Raw genomic sequence first — 17,820 nt, forward strand, 5'->3', positions numbered from 1 at the left:
TGCACACCTACAATTCTAGCACTTGGGAACTGGATTCCAAGGCCAACCTGGTCTGCAGGAGCTCCTGTCAGAGAGGGACAGGTGGGGGGTGGTGCAGACAGACCACAAGTGAGTTATGCTACCTATTTCTGAAAGTAATACTAAAGTGTGGATCCATGTAGTCACTAAGTCTTTTTTATGTATACTGGTGGTTTTTATGTGTATATATGTCTGCACACCAGAAGAGGGCATTCTGATCCCATTATAGACAGTTGTGAGCTACCATGTGTGTTCTGGAAGTCAAACCCAGTACCTCTGGAAGAGCATCCTTAACCACTGAGCCATCTCTCTAGCCCCTAGCCACTAATTTTCTTTTTCTTCTTTTTGGTTTTTCGAGACAAGGTTTTTCTTTTTCTGTGTAACAGCCCTAGCTGTCCTGGAACTAGCTCTTGTAGACCAGGCTGGCCACGAGCTCACAGAGATCCGCCTGCCTCTGCCTCCCGAGTGCTGGGGTTAAAGGCGTGTCCACTACCGCCTGGTGTCACTAATTCTTATCTGTGGCTGCTTTCCTGAAACAACAACGGGTGAGGAACAGTGACAGAGAGCAAGATCTACAAAGTCTAACAGTTGATAGGTTTATATATTTTGGTTGTGAGCCTAGCCTTTAACGGCTGAGCCATCCCTTCAGGCCAATAGGTTTATATAAAATAAACACCTGGGCAGATAAAATGGCTTTTGAGGTCAAAGAGCTTGTCATGAAAGCCTGACGACCTGAGTTTTGATATTTTATTTAACTTTATGTTGTATGTGTATAAGTGTTTGCCTGTGTGCCTGGTGTCTGTGTTGATGAGAAGAGGTGAAAACCGAAGTGACTGAAGGTTGTTGACCGCATCTGGATGCTCTTAGCCACTGAGCCATCTCTCCAGCTCTCTGAGTAATTTAATCTCTGGGAACCACATAAAAGTCAGAGAGTACTGGCTCCATGACTAGTCTTCTGACTGCCACGCGCTTAGCTGTGGCACATGCTCCCCACAGCACAAAAAACTTTGGGGCTCAAGAGAGGGTTCAGCAGCTAAGAGTGCTTCCCGCTCTCCCAAAGCACCCAAGTTGGGTTCCCATCACCCACGTGCGGTATCTCACAACTCAGCGCCCTACTCCAGCCCCCGCATACAAACAAATGGCATGAACTTGCTTAGTCACACATAAATAAAAGTGTGTGTGTCCAGAAAGCCCATGGTGGTGCATGACTCAGGAGACTGAGGCTGGAGGATTGCTCTGAGTTCCAGGCCATCCTCTGGACTCCAGAGTTGAGACTGTGTCTCAAAAACACAAAAAGTTCTCACTTTAGATTTAACGTATTACTATACAGGTAGCTATAGACATTTCTTAATGTGCCTTACATTAGGCTGGTTTACAGTACAACACTGACAGATGAGACTTACCTGGTTTTGGTTTGTTTGAAGCACACAATATCAGCCCTGCATTGGTCTCCGACGGTTAAGGACTTAATAGTCTCTGGAGATGAAAAAGGAGTTGTGTTCTGTTACTGGCTTAACAGAAATGACAGCCAGCACTTCTTCCCGGAGCCCAGGACCATTTTCTGTCTTACTTGTTCGCCTCATCATGAAGATTTAGTAGCCATTGGGTGAGTACCAAGTACCATGCTATCTGTAGATGATTTGGTTTGATTTATGGTCCTGCTTGTCATTCTCCTTGCCTTGTATGCCTCAGTCCTTGGAGGAAGCTTGCAGCCCTGGTGCCATGTGATCTCTCGAGCCATACTTTTCTCCACTCCCCCTCTTACCGTAATAGTATGTTTTCTTCCCTCTTTCCATCTGATTTTTCCCGTCACCCTCCAAATGTTAGTAGTGTGTCCTTTCTCTTGGCTCTCTTATACAGTCCTTGGATGTGGCATTAACTCCAGAGGGTCAGATGACTCTGCTTTGGGTCTGGCACTACAAACTGAACTAGGCATCCATGTGTCCTAACATGTACCTCACAAACAGGACAGACTTTTGAAGCTTTGGGATGTACAAAATAAAATTGTGTCTTACTTGGGAATATTTATAAGAAAGGCTAGGGATACTAGATCACAAGTCAGAAACTTTGGTTCCCTCTCAGAAGGCAAAGCAGAAATTTGGTAGGAGGTGATATAAACTGGTTTGGTGGTGGTAGTACTTTAAGGCAGTGATTCTCAACCTTCCTAATGCTGTGACCCTTTAATACAGCTCCTCATGTTGTGGGGACCCCCAACAATAAAATTATTTTTGTTGCTATTTCATGACTAAATTTTGCTACTGTTATGAACCATAGTGCAAATATCTATATTTTCTGATAGTTTTACCGATCCTGTGAAAGGTCATAAAGGGTCATGGTCCACAGGTTGAGAACTGATAGTTTAAGGTTTGGTTGTTGGTTTTTGTTTGTTTGCTTGTTTGTTTTTAACGTGTTTGGATATTTTACCTGCATATTTTTACATCACGTGCTTACAGTGCCCTAAGTAACCAGAAGAGGGCACCAGATCCTCTGGGATGAGTGACAGATGGTTCTGAGCCTTCTTGTGGATACTGGGACTTTAGATCCTTTGGAAGAGCAGCCAGTGCTCTTCGCTAGCTATCTCTTCAGCCCCCAGTAGATACTTTCTATATGTCCAAAATAATTCACTTTTTAAAAAGCTACTAGAACTTCTCAGTTTCTTCTGAATTCGTAGAATAACACTTAGGACAAATACAGCTCTCTGATACAGTGTGTCTTAGAGTTTCTGTTGGTGTGAAGAAACGCCATGACTACACAATTCATAGAAAACATGTAATTGGGACTGGCTTACAGTTCAGAGGTTTAGTCCATTCACCTCATGGCAGGAAGCATGGTAGTGTGCAGGCAGGCATGGGGCTGGAGAAGGAGCTGAGAGTATTACACCTTGATATGGAGGCAGCAGGAAAAGATGCCACACAGGTTGTAGCTTGAGCAGCTGAGACCTCAAAGCCCACCCCAGTGACACACTTCCTCCACCAAGGCCACAGCTCCTAATAGTGCCATTCACTATGGGCCAAGCATTCAAACACGAGTGTATGCAGGCCATTTCTATTTAAACCACCACACAGTGTAACAGTTCTTGTTAGGTTTGTAGTTGGAAAGTAGTGTCACTCGTGGATACTAAAGTAATATCACTTGTGGTAAAGTGCTTGTCTAGCATGTACACAGTCCTGGGTTCAGTCCCCAGGACTGTGTTAAGCAAATACTTTGACTCGTGCCTGTGATCTCAGCCCCTAGGAGGTAGATGCAAGAAGAGCAAAAGTTTATGATCATCCTTAGTGATGGAGGAAGGTCATTGGTTAATTAAATAAAGAAGCTGCTTGCCCTGATAGGTTAAAACATAGGTGGGAGGAGTAAACAGAACAGAACTCTGGGAGGAAGAGGAAGTGTGCTCAGAGACTCCTCTTGGGGGCAGACGCCTCAGAGAGAGAGACGAGATGCTCCACTCTTGCAGGCAGAGGCGAGAGCTCTGCTCTCTGAGGCACACGCGATGAAGCTCCAACCCAAGATAGACTTAGGCTAGAATCTCCCTGGTAAGCCACCTTGTGGGCTACAGCAGATTATTAGAGATGGGCTAGTCCAGGTGCGAGAGTTAGCCTAGAAGAGGCTAGATAGAAATGGGACAAGCAGTGATTAAAAGAAAACAGTGTCCGTGTAATTATTTCGGGGCATAAGCTAGCCAAGCGGCTGGGGTGCTGGGGACGCAGCCCCGCCGCTCATATTACAACAATCTTTGTCATATAGTGGGTTTATGGCCAGTCTGGGATGCTTGAGGCTTTCTCAAAGAAAGGAGAAGAAAGTTTATTAACCTACTGTCTTTATTTTTTAATAACATTTCTAACTAATTTGTTTCCCTTCTCACAGCAGGGACAATACAGACAAGCTGTAAATCCAGTGGGGTGGAGAATGGGAGAAAGTCATGTCTTTTGAGTTAATCTCAGCCCTGGAGGTTTACAAACAGATGTAAAAGGAGGTGGGGCACAGCGGGAAGGAGTCTTGAGAAAAAAGAGTAGAATTTAGAGTCTCAGGTCAAGCATACGTAGGATTTGAGTTGGTATCTGACAAGACAGAAAAGAAGAAAAGGGAAGTTGTGCTGCCTGGGTTAGAACTCAGAAAGGGGAGAGGCTTAGCGGTGTGAATCTGCAGGCCCCTGCGATATTTCTAACTTATTTTTCAGCTACAAGGATGGGATAGTGGTTATCATTGACATCAGTAAGAAGGGAGAAGTCATTCACAGGCTTCGAGGTCATGATGATGAGATCCACTCCATAGCCTGGTGTCCTCTGTCTGGTGAAGACTGCTTACCCGTAAACCAAGAGGAAAGCTCAGGTGAGATGATCGAAGGAGGCTTTGTTCTCCTCAGACCTAAAGAACTAAGTATAGAATTGATACTTTTGAATTATACGTAAAACTTGAGCTTCACAGATCAGACCAGGAAAGGGAGAGCTGAGTTTTGGTTTTTTGTTTTTCCAGACAGGGTTTCTCTGTGGTTTTGGAGCCTGTCCTGGAACTAGCTCTTGTAGACCAGGCTGGTCTCGAACTCACAGAGATCCGCCTGCCTCTGCCTTCTGAGTGCCGGGATTAAAGGCATACGCCACCACCGCCCAGTGAGAGCTGAGTTTTAGGAAGTAACTTTTTAAGTCACAAGTGCTTATTCATTATGAATTAAAAATAAAATTGCCATCTCTTTCCTAGAAGAGCCTGACATTCCCAATGGGAAACTTGTAGCAGAAACCCCCATCACAAAAGGCTGCTACTTAGCCACAGGAAGCAAGGATCAGACCATTCGAATCTGGAGCTGTTCCCGAGGGCGGGGTAAGGTTGATTCCTAGTGTTTGTATTACTTTCATTTCTGTTGCTAAAATCGCCACAGCAAACCAACGTGGAGGGAGTAAGAGTGTAATCAGTTTAACTCGGGTTTTTGGTCCATCATTTATTATTATTTTTTTTATTTTTTAAAAATTATTTATTTATTTATTTATTTATTTATTTATTTATTTATTTATTATGTATACAATATTCTGTCTGTGTGTATGTCTGCAAGCCAGAAGAGGGCACCAGACCCCATTACAGATGGTTGTGAGCCACCATGTGGTTGCTAGGAATTGAACTCAGGACCTTTGGAAGAGCAGACAATGCTCTTAACCTCTGAGCCATCTCTCCAGCCCCCATTTATTATTTTTTTAAAGATTGTTTGGCTTTTCTTTTATGTGTATGAGTATTTTGCATACACATGTTTATATACTATGTATGTGCTCATGGAAGCCAGAAGAGGGCACTGGATACTCTAGGAACTGTAGTTATAAACTGTTCTTTGCTCCCCATGTGTGTGCATGTGAGGGTCAGAGGTAGCTCTAGAGTGGGCTCACACCTTTATGTGGGTCCTAGGGATCAGACTCAGGTCATCAGATATATGTGACCAACTCTGACCACTGAACTGTCTTGCAAGGATCACCACTTTGTTCAAATTAACCTAAACATACATCCGCAATTGGACCTCCCAGGACATCTGTCTGAGGATCCCTGAACATGATACTGTGTACAGTGGCCTTGGATTCCCCTTGAACAGCAGACCTGCTGGAGAGTACTGAAAAAGTTCAGTTTTCCAGACCCCACTTGGAGTCTCCTGAGTTAGATCTCTGAACTCAGACCCTGGAATGTGTGTTTTTAATGTTGTGCTTGTGGTTATGGTGAACAGCACAGCCCTCCAGGTCGGTACCAGTGGAGATTTCCCTGACACAATATGTCAACTGCCAGATTTGCCCATTACAGTTATAGGGTCAAAACCCCTTTGAGGATCACATGACCCTTTCACAGGAGTTACGTATCAGATTTCCCACATATCAGATATTTACATTATGATTCATAGTAGCAGCAAAATTAATTTTGAAATAGCAATGAAAATAATTTTGTTTGGGGTCACCACAATGTGTGGAACTGTATTAAAGGGTCTCAGCATTAGGAAGGTTGAGAACCACTGATCTAGGAAAATCCCACTGTCCTGCAATTGTTGACAATTTCAGGTAGGTTCTTATTCTGATTAACAACTCACTTTTCCACATAAGAATATTCAAATGTTCACATGTATATACATGCATCTACAGGCAAAGGGTAACCTTTGGTGTTATTGCTCTGGTGCCATTTAAAGACACAATTTCTCACTGACCTGGACTTGACAAGTTGGCTAGACTGGATGGTTAGCCAGGGAACCCATCTTCTGCCTCAGTAGCACCTGGAGCATATGCTAGCTATCATGTCTGGTTTTGTTTTGGTTTATGTTTTTTTGGGTTTTTTTTCTCCCGGTTTTTCGAGAAAGATTTTTCTGTGTAGCTTTGGAACCTATCCTGGAACTTGCCTTGTAGACCAACCTGGCCTCAAAATCAAGGATCCACCTCCTGAGTGCTGGGATTAAAGATGTGTACCACCACCCGGCATGCCTGGTTTTTTATATGGGTCCTGGGATTCAAATTCAAATTTTAATCCCTGCAAGGCAATCACTTTATGAACTAGGTTATCTCCCCAGCCTATTCCAAAGATACTTTTTGATTTTTCAAGACAGGGCTTTTCTGTGTAGCCTTGTCTGTCCTGGAACTCGCTCTATAGACCAAGGCGGCATTGAACTCAGAGGTCCACCTGCCTCTGCCTCCTGAGTGCTGGGATTAAAGGCATGAATCACCACCTCCCTGCACAAAGTACCCTTAATTTTTCAAGTTTCTGGAGAGCCTGTAAAAGCCTGTTTGGCCTAAATGGCTAGATTGGAGTTATCCTCTATCTTAGTAATGTTCCCATAAGAAAAGGAGGTGTTCTTTGTGTGTGCTGGTGTTGTTAGGTATCTTCCTCAGTTCTTCATGTTTGTGGTGTTTCTTTCAGACTTTTTTTTTTGAGATAGGATCTCTTTGAACCTGCAGCTCAGTGATGAGGCTAGACTAGCAGCTGGCCAGCAAGCTCCAGGGCTCTGCCTCTGTCTTTACCCCAACTGCAGCAGACTTCCTTTCAGTGGGTGCTGGAGTCTTCATGCTCACATGGTGAATACTTTACTGAGTCATCACTCTAGCTCCCAAGGTTTTTCTGTAACTTAACCAGACAACTTGAGACCATAGAATTGAGGCTTTCTGGAAGGTTCAGAGTATTCTTTCACTGTTTTGAGAGCTCACTGAATTTCTTTTTTTTTTTTTTTTTTTTTTTTTTTATAAACATATGGAGACATTCACTTATCAAAGCAGGACTAAAGATATCCTGCCCTGGTCCTATTGCCCTCGTAGGATGACCTCAGTGTGTGAGCCACATTGACCTCTTCGCCATCTCTTCCTGGGAGAGGCTCTCTTCTGCATCACAGCCAGGCGGGAGGATTCTAGCCTACGTCCATCCTGGGTCGGAGCTTCATCGTGTGTCTCAGAGAGCAGAGCTTCACTGACTTTCTTCTAATCTACAGGGATAATGGTTTTGAAATTGCCCTTTCTGAAGAGGAGAGGAGGGGGTGTGGACCCAGCAGTTAAAGAACGTCTTTGGTTGACACTTCATTGGCCCAACAACCAGCCAACACAGCTGGTATCCAGTTGTTTTGGGTAAGTCTTAGGGTCATGCTTTCAAATAAATACTATTTTCCTGTTCAAATTTAGAAATTTCCAGGCTTATTGTATGTTCAGAAAATGAAGAAATAGGTGGCACATGTCCTTAATCACAGCACTTGGGAGGCAGAGGCAAGCAGATCTTAAGTTAGAGGCCAGCCTGATCTACAGAGTGAGTTCCAGAACAGCCAGGGCTACACAGAGAGACCCTGTCTTGGGGGGAAAAAAGGAAGAAAGAAAATGGAGAAATAACCAAGATTTATGTTATCATTATAATTTTTTTTTTCAAAATTCAGAGTCTGGTATAGGGCACAGATTAGTCTAGAACTTAGGATCTTCCTGCCTCAGCTTCTTAAGTGCCTCACCTTGCCCAGCCATCTTAGCATAATAAATGAAATAATAGATGGGAAAATTCATGAGGCCTGTGCTGTTTACTAACCGAATCATGACTCCTCGGGGTGGCTTTGCAGGCTAAGTCATCTCTCTGCCCCCCACCCACATGCACATGTACATGCTAATTGAAAACCCTAAGTGGTTTGACTTGAGCTTGCTCTGTAAACCAGGGTTTACAGAGAGTTCCCTGGTTCAGTTCATTGACATGAGCCACTCATAAAACTCACCTATTTATCAGATATTCAAAGAGGTACAGTTGAGATGAGATGCTCAGGGCAGCATGTGGGAAAGAGAAAGCATCTTTAGTTCTTCTTTGGGTTTTATGGACTCATCATTAAATACATGTAATTGATGAAGCCATCTGTGACCAGCTTATCTTGATCCCTCCCCTTCCTTAAGGTTGGGCTGGGACTGCAAGTCACTCCCCTATCCTACCTGGATCTGCTGAGTGACCAGCTAACATTTTGAAGCTACCTAGAGGCTGCAGGTACCTGCTTAATGTGCAAAAGATAGTGCTTCAAGCCGGGCGATGGTGGCGCACGCCTTTAATCCCAGCACTTGGGAGGCAGAGGCAGGTGGATCTCTGTGAGTTCGAGACCAGCCTGGTCTACCGGGGTTGTTTCCGGGCCGGGTTCCAAGGCCCCGGGGAACCCTTTTTTGGAAAAAAAAAAAGACAGTGCTTCAGAGATACATGCCAACAAGAGCAAAGACTAAATATGTATTTCACAGTGCCAAATTGCCCCTGGTTGCCAAAGACGCTGAAAGAATTTCACACACTAGTTCCTTGCTTTTAAATAAGACAACAAAAAAGCACATGCAAATTGCCCAGAATATCAGTCACATCAGTCACACTACCTCCTGTCATGTACCACCTCAAAAATGATAAATCTTGAACTTTGCAAGTTTTAGTTGATTTTTATAAATTGAAGCTAAATCTGAAGATAAAGGCCTTTAAAAGGTAGTACAGTAGTACGTGGACATTGCTAGGCCCTGCCTAAAACAACCAGTCCTCCAGAGGCTGAGGCAGAATGATCTTCAGGCTAGCCTGGGATACATGGCAAGACTCTCTCAAAAAAAATTTTTTTTAAAGATTTATTTATTTTTATGTGCATTGGTATTTTGCCTTCATTGCATGTATATCTGCGTGAGGGTGCCAGGTCCCCTGGATCTGGAGTCAGACCATTGTGAACTGCCATGTGCATGCTGGGAATTGAACCTGGGTCCTCTGGAAGAGCAGTCAGTGCTCTTAACCACTGAGCCATCTCCCTAGCCCCCCAGAAAAACTTTTTAAAAAAGTTGAAGTTTGAAGAGTAAAAGCATACAGGAATCCTTCCCTCTGCCACCTTTCAGAGGCACTTCCTTTTCCTTCCTGTAGATGAGTAAAGATAGGACTGCGTGTTGCAGTTTCATTGCTTTGCTTTAAAATATTTCAGCCAGGCGGTGGTGGCGCACGCCTTTAATCCCAGCACTCGGGAGGCAGAGGCAGGCGGATCTCTGTGAGTTCGAGACCAGCCTGGTCTACAGAGCTAGTTCCAGGACAGGCTCCAAAGCCACAGAGAAACCCTGTCTCGAAAAACAAAAAATAAAAAAATAAAATATTTCAGAGATGTATTTGTTTATTGTGTGTGTTCCCACGTTTGCCATGGCTTGTGTGTAGAGTTGAGAAGAGGACAGCTTTCAGGAATTGGTTCTCTCTCTCCATCATATGGATTCCAGAGATAGGACTCAGGGCAGGCTTGGAGGCCAGTGCTTTACCATTGACCCATATCACTAGCCCTTTGTTTATTTTTTGTTGTTGATAGTTTTGGTTGGGGAAGGGTAGTATGTAGTTGTGGCTAGCCTGGAACTCTATGTAGATCAGGATGATCTCAAACTCACAGAGGTTCACCTGACCCTGCCTCCTAAGTGCTGGCATCAAGGGTGTGTACCACCACTCCTGGTCCTTTTTTAATTTTTGAAGGTTCTCACAAATAGAGGTGTCCTTGAACTTCTTCCTGCCTCAGCCTTCTCAACTGAATTTAGAAAAGTGCACGCCACCATACCTAACTCAAAAAACAGTTTCTGTTTTTTTGTTTTGTTGCTTTTGTTTTTCGGGGGGTGAGTTCTGTGTAGCTGTGGCTATCTTGAAACTTGCTCTGTATTCTAGGAACTCACAGAGAGTCTCCTGACTACTGAGTGCTGAGATTAAAGGCTTGTGCTGCTGCCACCACTGTCACCTGGCAAAAAACAGTTCTGTTTGGGCACACAACGAATTTGTAAAGCAGAAAGTGTGACCACCAAGGGAGGGCCTGCAGCAGCAGCAGTTGGGACTGACAGTTTAAAGCTGGTTGTAAGCGCTGTCAGAAACTGACGGGCCCACTGTGGAAGAGTTTTCCCCATGGCAAACCCATTCTCCCTGGGAGAGCAGTGTGCCTTCTGTTTCCTGTTAGGGAGCCTCTTGAGCTGAGAAGAGGATTTAGTCTCACTCCTCTGTCATGCAAATGACCAAGGGAGCCTTTACCACATCTCCTACGACTGAGGGTCCAGGCTGTCTGAATAGCTGCTGAGAGGTGTGCTCTTGCCCTGTCAGAGGTGAGCTGCTGCTGTGGGACCTCACCCAGTCGTGGAGACGGAAATACACGCTCTTCAGCACCTCAGCAGAGGGGCAGAATCACTCCAGAATCATCTTCAATTTGTGTCCCCTGAAGACCGAAGATGACAAGCAGCTTCTACTGTCCACGTCCATGGACAGAGATGTAAGAAGTGGTGTGTGGCAGGGTTGGGGTCTGGAGGTGTGTCCTCATACACATCTCTGCTCTCCAGTTCAGAGCTGCTGCCATCAGGTGCACTGGATATGGCAACAGCAGAAGCTGTGAAAAGCGGCTAGAGATGTTTGTTTGGGGTTTTTTGTTTGTTTTTGGTGCTAGAGACATTTGTTTGGGGTTTTTTTGTTTGTTTTTGGTGCTAGAGACATTTGTTTGGGGTTTTTTGTTTGTTTTTGGTGTGTATTTGTTTGTTTGTTTTTCGAGACAGGGTTTCTCTGTGCAACAGTTCTAGCTGTCCTGGAACTCGCCCTATAGACCAGGCTGGTCTCAGTTTCACAGAGATCCATCTGCCTCTGCCTCCCAAGTGCTGGGATTAAAGGTGTGCATCAACACTGCCCAACTAGAGACACTTTTTGGAGACAGGTTTCTAGCCTGGTCTGACTTTGAATTACCTTGAACTTCTGATCCTTTTGCCTCCGGCTTCCAAGTGCTGTAACCACGCCTGGTTATATTGGGGACTAGAGCTGCAGCTTCATGGTGAGCAGGTGCTCTACCAACTAACTGCCCTGCGGCCCTAGCCCTTAATTTAGACATCATTTTTCTCTTGCACTGCCTGGACGTGAAGTTCAGGACTTGTTCAGGCAGCAGCTCTTGATTGATATTCTTTGGGGAGACCGTGCACACTCTGCCAGCATTGTGAGAGCAGCAGTTAGCTGTGCTGTGACTGCAGAGATGGCGAGCCTGTGTTGCAGGGTGTTGAACTCACTGAGCATGTCTAGGAATGGATGTGCTCCTAGGTGGATTTAAGCTCTGTGATAAATTGCAGGTTTGTTTCCTCATGAGAGAAGCTTCTCCCAGTTCCCTCTGGAAGAATTAGATTCAATCCCATTTGAAATATTTAATTCTTTACCCCCATTTCTTTGCTTTTTTTGAACCTTTATTTTAGGTAAAATGTTGGGACATGGCCACTCTGGAGTGCTGCTGGACATTGCCTTCTCTTGGAGGGTTTGCCTACAGCCTGGCCTTTTCTCCTGTGGATGTGGGCTGCTTGGCCATAGGTGTTGGGGACGGCATGATCCGGGTGTGGAATACGCTCTCCATAAAGAACAACTATGAAGTGAAAAGCTTCTGGCAAGGAGTCAAGTCCAAGGTTACAGCGGTAAGGAAGCTTCTTGGAGATTTTTTTCAGATTCTTTTTAGACACTGCTGGAAATCAAAGGATGTTTAAGGTATCTATGATGAAGCATGAACTTCTCACTGTGTAAGCTCTGAATGTTCTAGATTCTTCCATCAGTTCACAGAATGCTGTGAAATCACTTAAATATTTGAGGCGTGTGGGGTTGGCCCTAGGTTGTGTTGACCGGTGAGGATGCAATGATTTTAGCTTTGTTTCTGTTTTTCTTACTACATTTATTTGTTTGTGTGTTGGGGGTGAGTTCTTCATATGAGTCTTGGGAGGTTGAACTCAGGTGGTAAGCTTGAAGGCAAGCACTTTTACCTGCTGAGCCGTTAATGGCCCTTAATCTTGGTTTCTCTGTAGTTTTGGAGCCTGTCCTGGAACTAGCTCTGTAGATCAGGCTGGCCTCGAACTCACAGAGATCCACCTGCCTCTGCCTCCCGAGTGCTGGGATTAAAGGCATGTACCACCACTGCCTGGCTCCTTAATCTTGTTTTAATCCTTCTTTTTTCTTATTAAATAATGAGAATGAAATGAAGAACAAAAAAGTGTTCCATGAAACAGCCAGGACTGCATGCGGACTCCTTTCTGTGTACTCATCTCTCATCTGGAAACTTCTCTTGTAGCTCTGCTGGCATCCAAACAAGGAGGGCTGCTTGGCGTTCGGAACTGATGATGGAAAAGTGGGATTGTATGATACCTGTTCCAACAAGTAAGTATGGTGATCTCCCTCAACTTAGTGACCAGAACATCTGTGATGTAAGGTTCAACTTGGAGTCCATAAACACAATAAAGTTGTTTTAGAGTAGAATCTTTTGGCTCTGGTACTGAGGTTCAGAACTCAGAATTTTCTTTAAAAACTTTTTTTTTGAGGGGCTAAGATCGTAACTCAGTGGTGGAGACCTTGACTGGCATGTGCAAAGTCCTGAGTTTAGTATCTGAGACTTATAAACTGAGAAATGCAGGTACATTGATTTCAGCATTTGAGGGGTAAAGGCAGAAAGATGAAGGGTTATAGGCCAGCTTGATACACACGAAAATCCCTGTCTCAAAAAAGAATGAGAAGAAGAAATTAGTTTTCCAGGGGATGACTGCTCTTTAGGAACCACAACGATGGGCTGGAGAGATGACTCAGCAGTTAAGAGGACTGGCTGCTCTTCCAGAGGACCTGGGTTCAATTCCCACCACCCATATGGCAGCTCACAACTGTTTATAACTCCAGTTTCAGGGGTCTGACAGCCTTACACAGACATATATACAAACAAAACACCAAAAAAAATAAACAAAAACCATTAAATAATTTATGAAAGAAAAAACCACCAAGATAAACCTGTGACTTTTTATATGAAAGTTTCCAGACACAAAGCTGAAAGACTAGTAGAAAGACACACGTGTGCCTTTTCTGTTTGATCTGTGATTCTCCTTGTCTTGTCTTGGGGAATAGGGATATGGTTGACTTGGTAAAGCATTTGCCTAACACCAAAAAATACAAAACAAAGCTTGGACAGTGTGACAATGAGACTGGGCATGGTGGTGCATGCTTTTAATCCCAGCACTTGGGAGACTAAGGCAGGTGGATTTCTTCAGTTGGAGGCCAACCTGGTCTATATAAGACGGCACTTTTCTCAAAATAAAAGCAAATACAATGTGAAGGTGCTATTGTGTGTATTTGTAAAGTTGTGTTATGACTGAGAAAGTTTCAGACTTTTGTGATACACTGGCATCTGGACATAGACTTACTTCCTAGGTGAAAGGTTTTCTGTTTTCTGAGGTGATTTCCGTTTGGGTTCCTGTGTCATGTTTGGTTATGTCTTAGCTGTGCTTTTTCTCTGGAATACCTGCTTCTTTCTGTAGAATTGGTGCATTCCTTAAACTATTACTTGCTGGCCTTAAACTAACTCCATAGCAGAGGCTGGCCTTGGCCTCATAGTCCTTCTGTCTCCACCTTTGATGTTCTAGAATTATAGGCATCCCTCACCTTATATAATGTATTTACTTTAGTGATTTATTTGACTCATACTAAGTCAATATCAGTTGTTCTCTCTCTCTCTCTCTCTCTCTCTCTCTCTCTTTTCCTTTTTGACACAGCCTCTATGTATCAGAGGCTGACCTGACACTCAGAGGGATCATCATATCATGCCTGACCTCTTTGATCTTTTCTGACATGACTTCTAGAGAGTTCTAGATTACATTTGGGGTTTGTGTTTTTGGCGCAGACTGTGTATTGGACACAGCTGACTACGGGTTAGACCTGCTTATTCAGTTCAGCAGCCACACATGGCTATTGATACTGAAAGTAATTGAAATAACATGAGTTTAGAAATACAGGTCTTCATTTACACTGGCCACATTTCAAATCACAAGAGCAGCATGTGGCTGATAATGCTCCTTTTCTAACCGTGGGAATGGAGTGGAGCCAGGGTTCCATGGCGTAGGGAGAAGCAGGATGACAGTCTCGATCTGTGTAAATAAAATTCTGTAGGAACTCATCCGCACTCACTGATTGCATCCTGCTGGCTGCTTCCACACCACAGCACCTATGTGGCTGCAGCACCTGACCTGCTCACTGTCCCTTTATGGGAAAGGATACGAGGTCCATTTCTAATGCACAGCTACCCTGTCTGCATGTCTACCTCCCTCTGCCTTACCTCTTTCTGTCTTTCTTTTCTTTGCTGTGATAGGGATCTTTTCTACTGCTGTGATAAGATACCATGACCAAAAGAAAGAGTTTAATTTGGGGCTCCCATGTCAAGAGGGTGAGTTCATGACCAGCTTGGCAACAGGCAGGCATGGCACTGGAGCAGTAACTGAGAGTTTGCATCTTGACCCAGAAGCTAGAGGCAGGGAGAACTAACCTGGGAATGGAGCTGACTTTTGAAACCTCAAAGCCCATCCCCAGTGAGACACCTTCATCAAGGCTACCCCTTCCCAAACAGGACCAAGAATTCAACCAAGAACCTATTGGACCACTCTCATTCAGACCACCGTAGGCCTCGTGGATGCTAATCGTCCAGGTTGATTCCCCAGTCTGTATGCAGTGCTTTAACAATTGATGGAGAGCCTACATCTGTTTGACTATTTCTCCCTTTTTGCTTAAATACTGTTTCAAAGGGGTATATAACTAAACAAAACTATGTTGATTTAAGTAGCACTAAATCGTCCCCATAAGTACTCAGTCTACCAGTAGATGAGCTGTGAGCTAGGATAGAAGGTGTCACTGTTTGACGTCAGGGTGGTTTATTTTGTTGCTTTGAGCTGAAGAGATTTGTGCAGTCTCAGTGCTGTGTGTCTGATACTTCAGTCAGTAACATGGCTCCTTCCACACGGTTCTGGAGTTCTAAATCCATACCTAGATGATGATTGACACTAAAAGTCATAACAGTGCTGTTTTTTCCCAAGAAGTCAAGCCTTGTCACCCCTAAGAGCAAGACACCCTGGGATACAGTAAATAAAAAAAAAAAAAACCACAAACTTTAAGAGATCTGCCTCCTTTCAGGGTTTACTGCAGTTTAAGAGTATGGTACTGGCTAGCCTTGGCTTGGTGGTGCACACCTCTAACCCCAGCATTCAGAAGACGGAGGCAGATGGATCTCTGAGTTCCAGGGCAGCCAGGTCCACATGAGGTTAGGCCCTCAGGTTAGGTGACTGGTTGTCACAGCCTCTGTACTCCTTTGTAGCTACAGAAATGCTAAATTCTTGACGTTGCTTTGCTATTGGCTCTTTAAAGAGACAGAAGAAAAAAATGATTCTAGCTGGCCAGCGGGGTGGGCAGTGGGTTCAGTGCTTGTTTTAGTGGTAGATATTATTACATGTTAAGTTTTGCTTTTTTTTTTTTTTTTTTTTTTTTTTTGAGCCAGGTTTCTTCGTAGCTTTTTGGTTCCTATCCTGGAACTAGCTCTTTGTAGACCAGGCTGGCCTCGAACTCACAGAGATCCACCTGCCTCTGCTTCCCGAGTACTGGGATTAAAGGCGTGCGCCACCACCGCCTGGCAAGTTTTGCTTTTTAATAACCAACTATTTGGGGCAAAATTAAATTGTTTTTCTTTAATACCAACAACTACACGTATGGAAGGACCTTTCAGAGAAAGATGGTCTGTTTTCTAGTGGGCCTCTTTATTCAAGTCTTCCTGTTCTCCCCATCCACAGACCTCCACAGATTTCAAGCACGTATCATAAGAAGACTGTGTACAGGTTGGCTTGGGGGCCACCAGTCCCCCCAATGTCACTTGGTAAGTGTCTTGATCATTCTTAGCACACACAAGTGTATTCTTCCATTTTAATTAGAGCCTGAAAGCCGGTGTGTGTGTGTGTGTGTGTGTGTGTGTGTGTGTGTGTGTGTGTGTATCTGTGTGTGTGTGTGTGTATATCTCTGTGTGTGCGCGCGCTCACATAGGTGCACCATGCCTCCAGGAGTCTGAGCAGCAGAGGTGGGTGATGTTGGAGATTAAAGGAAAAGCTTGACTCCTGCCTCCCCCAGCTCTGAAGTACTGCTCTTTTCTTCCACCACACAGAAGAACCTCAGACTGGGTGCTGGCCTTGGGTTGCTGAGGTCTCTGTCTTTCACTCCTATAGCTTTGCCCCTCCTTATTTTCCCACCCTGACTGCTGCTGATTTCCATAAATTAATGTCTTTCTTAATATCTTTTAAAATGAGTCAGAAGTTTTTCCATGTTCTTTTCTACTGTGCTGAAGGTAGCACTGGCTTTGTGTAGAGGGTTGTGTTGCAAACAGGAAATAGCTTTACAACTAAGGTCTGTGCCCTGAGACACAGGCTTGGCCATGGGAATCCTGAACTCTGTGTTCACACAAGCCGTAAGATTCTCATTTCTGGAAGAAAAACTACGTTGTCAGCTTTTATTTGAGACCATAGCGTTTTCTCTGATCACATCTTTAGTGTTAATGCTCCTGAATGTCAGGAGAGCCTTTGCCGTGAACACAGTATCTCAGAAGTGAACTAGTTTCCCTTCTTCTTGCAGCTTTCCAGATTGGTGGGAGGGTGGCTTTACCCCAGCATGTTAGATCTTTCCCCCACCCAAAGCTGGGAAATAAAGCCGGATGTTAACCGTGGTGTGCTGTGCTAATGATGTACCTATGGAAGTGCTACCCTGGTAAAGTGAGAAACTCAGGAGTTTTTCCTTCATAGGAGGGGAAGGAGACAGGCCTTCCCTCACCTTGTACAGCTGTGGAGGGGAAGGCATTGTGCTGCAGCATAACCCCTGGAAGCTCAGCGGAGAGGCCTTCAACATCAACAAACTTGTGAGGGACACCAATTCCATCAGAGTAAGTTCCAGTGGGCTGGAGTCCACTCAGCTTCCTTTGGTTTTTCTTACTCAGGGCTTTCTGTAGATGCCTGTAATGCCTAGCCAGAATTCTCAGATAGTTGATAAAGCTATTGGTGAATTTGTGGGTTGCCTGTTAGACCTTAGAGATATTTATCATTGAGTAAAGCAAAGAACTGTATGGGAGACTTAATTGCAATGGTAAGATAAAAAAAAAATCTTCCTCGTCTTCACAGTAAAGCATCCTTTTGGTTTGGGTTTTTGGGTCGTTAGGTTGATTGGTTTGGTTTGGTTTTTGAGACAGGGTTCACCATATGTAGTCCTGACTGTCCTGAAGCCCACTGTGTAGAACTCACCTAGCTGCCTCGCCTTTGCTTCTCAAGTGCTGGAGGAAAGGTGGGCATCCTTTTGAGGCTAGCCTTCTGTTGAAATAATGGGAGCGGAGGGGCTGCGTCCCCGGCACCTGGCCGCCCCCACGGCTAGCTTTACCCAAAATAATTACACAGAAACTGTATTCTTTTAATCACTGCCTGACCCATTAGTTCCAGCTTCCTATTGGCTAGCTCTTACATATTGATCTAACCCATTCCTATTATTCTATGTAGCCCACGAGCTGGCTTACCAGGAATGATCTTAACTTGCATC

At 44.4% G+C, this 17,820-nt stretch overlaps 1 protein-coding gene across 1 annotated transcript in view; it reads left to right on the forward strand.

Annotated features, from left to right (window-relative positions):
* Positions 1–17,820, forward strand: part of Gemin5 (gem nuclear organelle associated protein 5) — a 48,876-nt gene that overhangs the window by 1,607 nt on the left and 29,449 nt on the right. Inside the window, exons 3-11 of the mRNA XM_005350297.3 lie at positions 1,443–1,624; positions 4,193–4,344; positions 4,711–4,830; positions 7,448–7,580; positions 10,546–10,711; positions 11,667–11,879; positions 12,524–12,609; positions 16,044–16,126; positions 17,040–17,176. Of these exons, the coding sequence (XP_005350354.1) occupies positions 1,443–1,624; positions 4,193–4,344; positions 4,711–4,830; positions 7,448–7,580; positions 10,546–10,711; positions 11,667–11,879; positions 12,524–12,609; positions 16,044–16,126; positions 17,040–17,176 (1,272 nt within the window). The remainder of the gene's footprint in view (positions 1–1,442; positions 1,625–4,192; positions 4,345–4,710; positions 4,831–7,447; positions 7,581–10,545; positions 10,712–11,666; positions 11,880–12,523; positions 12,610–16,043; positions 16,127–17,039; positions 17,177–17,820) is intronic.

This window comes from Microtus ochrogaster, chromosome 7, assembly GCF_000317375.1.
Source record: "Microtus ochrogaster isolate Prairie Vole_2 chromosome 7, MicOch1.0, whole genome shotgun sequence".
Classification (NCBI taxonomy): Eukaryota; Metazoa; Chordata; class Mammalia; order Rodentia; family Cricetidae; genus Microtus; species Microtus ochrogaster.